General features: G+C 51.1%; 2 protein-coding genes across 2 annotated transcripts in view; one reads left to right on the forward strand and one right to left on the reverse strand.

Moving 5' to 3' along the window:
* Positions 1–2,685, forward strand: part of SRRD (SRR1 domain containing) — a gene marked incomplete at its 5' end in the record, with an annotated part of 8,119 nt that extends 5,434 nt beyond the window's left edge. Inside the window, 3 exons of the mRNA XM_019506664.1 lie at positions 324–478; positions 1,862–1,907; positions 2,208–2,685. Coding sequence (XP_019362209.1) covers positions 324–478; positions 1,862–1,907; positions 2,208–2,438 — 432 coding nt within the window. The remainder of the gene's footprint in view (positions 1–323; positions 479–1,861; positions 1,908–2,207) is intronic.
* A 637-nt stretch (positions 2,686–3,322) lies between these two features.
* The window catches only part of TFIP11 (tuftelin interacting protein 11), a 16,830-nt gene continuing 13,825 nt past the window's right edge, over positions 3,323–6,327 (reverse strand). Inside the window, exons 10-12 of the mRNA XM_019507353.1 lie at positions 5,879–6,021; positions 5,396–5,561; positions 3,323–3,785 (exon numbers count right to left, since the gene is read on the reverse strand). Of these exons, the coding sequence (XP_019362898.1) occupies positions 3,430–3,785; positions 5,396–5,561; positions 5,879–6,021 (665 nt within the window). The 3' untranslated portion in view covers positions 3,323–3,429. The remainder of the gene's footprint in view (positions 3,786–5,395; positions 5,562–5,878; positions 6,022–6,327) is intronic.

Raw genomic sequence — 6,327 nt, forward strand, 5'->3', positions numbered from 1 at the left:
GAGAACGAGGTGAGCCCTGATCCCACTCCTCCGGGTGCCTCGGGCAGGGAGGATCTGGCCCGTTGCTTCTGGCCGGCTTCCCCCGGAGAGGGCCCGGAGCATTCGTCCAGCCCCAAAGTCCACAGGGCTCGAAGGTCGGACAGGTTTTGCCCTCGACGGGGGACCCCTGTGCTTCCAGGCCTGCTCAAGAGGGTTGAGCGTTGCGGGAAGAAACTCGCATTTGTGGTGTGGATTTAACGCTGGGGGTGATTTGAGCCCCGCTGACCAGACCCAATGATCGCGCGAGGTTCCTCCCAGCCCTAATGTCCGTGAAATCTGCACAGGAGGGGAAACACCCTGTGGGCGATGGCACCACCCTCTTCTACATGATCCACTGTGGGAAGGCTTTGTATAACAATCTGCTGTGGAGCAACTGGTCGGTGGCAGCACTGTCCAAAATCATCATCATTGGGAACAGCTTCCAGGGAATTGAAGAGAGGTGGGTATGTGCCGGAGGAGAGGACATTCTCCTGCCCTCCAGGGTAGCCCCGAAGGTCATGCCTGCACCTGCTTCTCAAGTGCTGGGGGCCAGGGCCGCGGGCTCTTTTCATTCGGCGCCAAACGAAAAGGAACGTTTTTCGTAAGGAACGTTCCATTTGGCGCTGAAGGTGCGAATGAACGAGCACGACTTGCAGGGACATTAGGGCTGTGACGAGAGCAGGGCCAAGGTGAGCTCTTGTCCTCCACAAGTGGGTGTCTCCAGGGCCCGTTTTCCTCTGGTAGTGCCAATGTGTGACCAAAAACAGAACCAGAAGGGTTGAGTTACAAGATGTTTTTTAGCCACGCGAGGGTGGGTCTGTGGCTTGTGGGAACAGTGCCCGTAGCTGGGGCAGCACCACTCTGCTCATCAAAGCGGCCCCTGGGGTCTAAATAGGGATGGCGGCCCATAAGTATGGAAGGTGGGTGCAGCAGGATCTGGGAGAGCGTTTGTTTGGGGCACCCCAAAGGAAGAAGAGGACAACCTGTTTTTGGCTGGACATAAAAACTTCTTTACTGTCTGAGTCTCCAGAGTCTGGAATAGGCTCCCCGCAGAAGTGGTGCGAGCACCTACTCTGGGTACCTTTTAAGGTGCTTGTCTTGCTGGGATCATTTGACCCCAGCTGATTTCCTGCCCCTTGGGCAGAGGACTGTACCCAATGATCTTGCGAGGTCTGTTCCAGCCCTAACGTCTATGAAATCAAAACTGGCTGGTTGCTTGGAGCCTCTCAAGGGCAGCAGAGAATTAGATATTTGTTGTTACTATTATTACCCTGCTCTTGCCAGCTGGGATGCACTCCCTGTCCAGATGCTGTTGGCTTCGGGAAGCTTTTGCACAAGCCGCGCTGACTGGGAGTCCGCCCTGGGTTCTGAATCTCTCAAGGTTTAGTTTCTAAAGCAGTCCCCCTAGCCTCCACCATGTTGCAGGTTTGCCATGCAACTTGGTGCTTTTCCTCTATGTGCACTGCTGCGAGCTGTGCTCGGAGCCGCCTTGCAAGAATTCCCTTTGAGTGGGTTAGAAACAACTGTTGGAGTTAAGTGCTTGAAAGTTATGCCACCCACTGGCCAGCTGCATTTTGTCAGCGCTGAATTAAGCAGCGAGGCTGACACCATTCATCTAAATCTAAGCCCAATGCCAAGGACTTAAAACTGTCATCTTGTGCTTTCCTTGGAACACTTTTGAGGCTGGCACGAATTCAGCCTTATACACATTGCCTTACTTCCTCCTGTTGTTCACATATTTGGCTACATGCTTTTTACTGCTCTATTTGGGGAAAATGCCAGGTTAAACCCACAGTACTTCAAGTGATTTTTAGTCCTAAAGTTGGTGTCGTTTTCTCTTTAGGTTACTGTCAAGAGTATTAGAGAGAGATTATTCCTACATAGCAAAGGTATGACATCCTATTTCATAAGCACATCTAGTCTAGTGCATTCATGGGGAACCTCAAAGTTCCTAGGTACCGATGGGGAAACAAAATCAGGTGGACCAGTAGTTTCATGGCAGACAGCAATGCCTCTGACTGGAGTCAGCTGATGTATTTGCTGAACAAAACTCTCCAGACGGCATCATTCTGGCTTGATGCTCCTTTTCTTTAAATAAAATAAAATAAATTCTTGTTTCCATCATGTTTTGCCCTAAGGTGGAAACACATTTCTCTTGTAGCTCATGCCACTCTGCTTACTATTTACAGGTTTTAAAAGGAACAGAAGAAATTCCACTTTGCACTCACCCTCAGTATGCAGATGTATTCAATGACACTTCTGTTCACTGGTTCCCTTTACCCAAACTCAAGATGCTCCCGAGCGACACTTGGCTGTTCCAGGAAGAGCCAACATACCAGGAGTGCGAGGACCTCGAGATCATCCAGAAGCAGGACAAAGGGAGCATTTTAAGGTCAAACCAGAATGAAGTGGAGTCTTAACAGCTCCGTGGCTTGGTGCCCTGTTTTACAGGGCTACATTCATCTTCGCTTATATTAACTTATGTTACCTTGATACCTGACACTGTGGCTCTCAGCTGTTGGCTGGCTTGACATGGTCAGCTAGAAACCCTGAAGGCAGCAGTGCCTGCAAACAGGGGTAAATGGGACACACTTTTCTTTAATAGTGTGAAAATGACACCTTGGCTGATGCTATATGTAATGACAGTAAACTCAGTTTTGTACTAAACGCCATTGTCTTCCGATTTTGAAAGTAGTGGTATGTGCAGAATCAGCCACTTCCTGTGCTGTAGCACCCGCTCTCCCTAATCGCCCTGGAACAATGAAGAGCTTATGCTGGTCTTTTGGGTAGTTATTCCCAAATAAGCACGGACAGATTTTGACCCTTTACGGGGGAAGAGGGGATATTATGATTTGAGTGATTTTCATCCGCCATTCAAACCAGGGGCTCTGGAGGCTTTATGCTTTAGGGGACTGACTGCCTCTTCAACTCTGGAACATTTGGGGGAAGGAAGGATCAGGCCTTCTGCACCTTGCGCTTACAGAATATTGAGTTGTTCCTAAAGGATGTCCCAAGCAGCAGCTGGAAGGACACCCCAGCCCTCCAGTTCAGTGCTCGGAGTGTTAGGGGACAACACTCAGCCCCCCCAAACTATGTGTGCTGACTGGAAGCCTGCAGGAAACACTGCTGCAGAGGCAGCACAAAAGCCCTTGCACTGTTCTGTTAGCCTGACCTCTGCTTATCCGCATGCAGACACGCTGCCTCTTGTTCTACTCCGACTTACAAATACACAAAAAGCAGCAGCTAGCATCTCTGCCAGCTGCTACATCAGGCTGCACTGCTAAGAGACAATCCTGAAAATCCATCAGGTCTACAAAGCTGTCACCTCTTTATTGTAACAAAACAGCACTAACGTGGGTGGGGGGATTTTACGGTCCTTATATACAACATGCTCAGCTCTGAGCTGGCTGCTTATTTAGCCATATCGATGAGGCTCTGCAGAGAAGTCGGGACCCAAGTCTTTTCTCCCTGTACAAACACAACACCCCGGTCGATGTAAATCACGATCCGCCCAAATGTGTACAGCTGCTTCCCCTCGTGTCGCTTCCCAATCACAGGCATGAAGACAATGTTGTGCTCCTCTGCTTTGGTCTGGATCAGGTCCTTAAAGTTCATGGGCACGGAGCTAGCGGCCATGCCAATGCCCCGCTGGGCCATGTTCTCCGCCTCTCGCCGCTCTTGCATGGCTTCGTACTGGAAGTCCTTCCTCCGCTCCGTGTGAGTGAGGTAGGCGATGTTCTCCCGGGCGCCTGGTTGCATGTAGCCACCTAGGGGGACAAAGAAAGGTGGAGTCAGGGTCCCAAGTCACTTGCAACCATACATCAGTGGAGAAGCCGAACTCTGGGATATAGAATGTGACTACAAAGAGAAGGGCCCCACCCTGCTGTATGTATTTTAGCTCCCTAGCTGCTAACAGAAATGGGAGGGTATGCAGGCAACACATTCCCTGAATCCATTCCAGCATGCTCAGGTGAAGTGTGCAGATTCAGGGCAGAAAAGAGGCACTCCAACAGAGTCCAAACAATGCTGAGCGCACAGTGCCATGGCCTCAGCAGCCCTCCACCGACCAGTTTCCCTCACTTTCAAGACTTCTAATAGCAGTTGCCAAGTTAAAAGCCTTGAATGGGAGGGAAGCTGGTCAGTTTGGGGTCTGTCAACATGTGCACAGTGGTGTCAGCAGCAGCAATGAACACTGCTGGTAGGAGCAATCCTTGAACTGAGCAGCTCTGGCCCTGTTCACGGTCCTGAAAGCAGTTAGCTATGGAGCAGACAGATGCAGCTACAGTTACCGCACAAGCAGACAGGGTGCCACATGTGGAAACAGTTTATGCCCTTAGCTGATGAGCAGCTAAGTGGAGCGTCACTGTATGAACAAATGAAGCAAGCAGGGATTTGCACTGTGCCAGGCAGCTCAGTGAGCTGTGTGCTTTCTCAGGACACATGTAGGCAGAGGGTGCTATCAAACTATGGCAAGATGACAGGGTTCAGCTCAGGAAGACCCTGACTGCATGTACCCAGGAACTTACAGGCATGGCTGTGGCACTGGGGCAATGAGGGAGATCATGGGCAAGCGGTGCTCTGCTGCTGCAAGACCGGGCCAAGCCACTCACCCCTTTCCTGCAGTTAATTAGTGCAGTACAAGCAGGCCCTACTGAGAAGCTAGGCAGGCCAGCGGATCTCAGCAGCAGGGAGGAGCTGTTCTCAGCAGCTTTGTTTTGCTGAGTGGCTGTCCACAGTAGCCTACTAGGCTTTCTTGCAGGTGAGCTCCCTGCATTGTGTACTGCGCACCTGTGGCCTGTTTCACAATGTCCAGAACCGACCCTGTGCAGCCCCGCTGTCTGCCGCTGAGTTGCCACAAGGTTATCCAGCAAACATGGAAAGGAGCAGGATAGGAGGTTCTCCCTAACTTCTAGAGGGCGACACAGGGGCTGGGGCATGGACTGGGAAGCCGAGGGCTTGTTTACTCCCTTGAGTCTGTCCTGCCATCCAGCTGCCTGCTATTCACGACAAAGAGCCCAGCTTCTTGGCAGGGTACCAGGTCGTTAAGCCACAGTCTCTCCATTATTGACGCACGCCAGATCCCAGATATATTTAGAGGCTTAACGACTTAATACTATCTACCATGGCCCTTTATATATGGAAGCAGCAAAATTTCCAGAAGCCAATTAATAATTCAGACAAGTGCAGGGACCAGAAGAGATAACCCTGCAGAGCTGGCCATCTATGACACAGCAGGCAAAAGCAATTTGTATGAGTGCTGATGGCAGGAGCTACCGAGAGGCCAGTTAGCAGGGGTTCTATCTGAACAGACTCAGGCAGCAGCAAGGTACTGCTGCATTGTGAAAGACTAAGTAGAATAGAAGAGGGAAAGCCTTACCGACACTGGAGGAGACTGCCCGGTTCATTATATCAAGTGCTTCATTAAACTTCTCCTTGATTGATGGATGGGCCAAGACCTGGTCTGAGAACATGGATTTCCAGCCAAGGTACCACTTGGTGATCTCTTCGTAATTGGGGCTGTTGCTAAGCCAGGAGCACAGCACCTGCAACACAATCCAAAAGACCAATCAACAGGATAGGACAAGTCTCTCCAGGTCAATTAGTTTGGCTCTGAACAAGCTTAGTGAAAGAGCAGGGCCTGTGGCGGCACCTGCTGACAGCTGCGAGAGCCTTGTTAGCAGCAAACGCTGCAATTGGGGAACATGGAGTAGTGACCAAGAAGCACACGCAGTGAGCACGCCGCCATTCCTCCTCGCAGGCTGTGCTCTGGGCCAGGATAGTGACCCTGCGTTAACAACAGACAGCTCTCTTAGGGGGCAAGATTGAGCCCCTTCCCAGCCAGCTGGCCTGAGCCACATACCTGCAGCCACTTGGGGAAGAAGTGCTTCTCCAGTAGCCCAACTAGGCTGGACACAGAGATCATGCCTGCCCAGTCGACCACCCAGTAAAAGGCATCCATGTGCTGCTGGTGAGGATTAATGACGAGCTCGTGGAGGCACATCCCTAGAGAAAGAAAAGGGGCAGTGAACAAGAGTGGCTGTGCTGGGAGACCAGCTTCTTTAGCTGACAAGGAGCAGCTCAGCCCATTCAGCTGCAAGAGCAGTAGCATCCCATACCCTGCCCAGCAAAGCATTCCCCTCTCTACTCCGATTACCCAGAGACCTTTCCTGCCTCTGAAAGGCCTATCTGCTTCACCTCTAGCATTTACAGTTTTTCAAGGACTCAGGCAACAAGCAATAGAAACACATGCATGCATCTAACTCTACTTACTGAACAGGTGGAATAGAATCTGGCCCTTGATGTTAGAAG

The sequence above is a fragment of the Gavialis gangeticus genome, unplaced genomic scaffold, assembly GCF_001723915.1.
Source record: "Gavialis gangeticus isolate Ggan-Ray unplaced genomic scaffold, GavGan_comp1, whole genome shotgun sequence".
NCBI lineage: Eukaryota > Metazoa > Chordata > Crocodylia > Gavialidae > Gavialis > Gavialis gangeticus.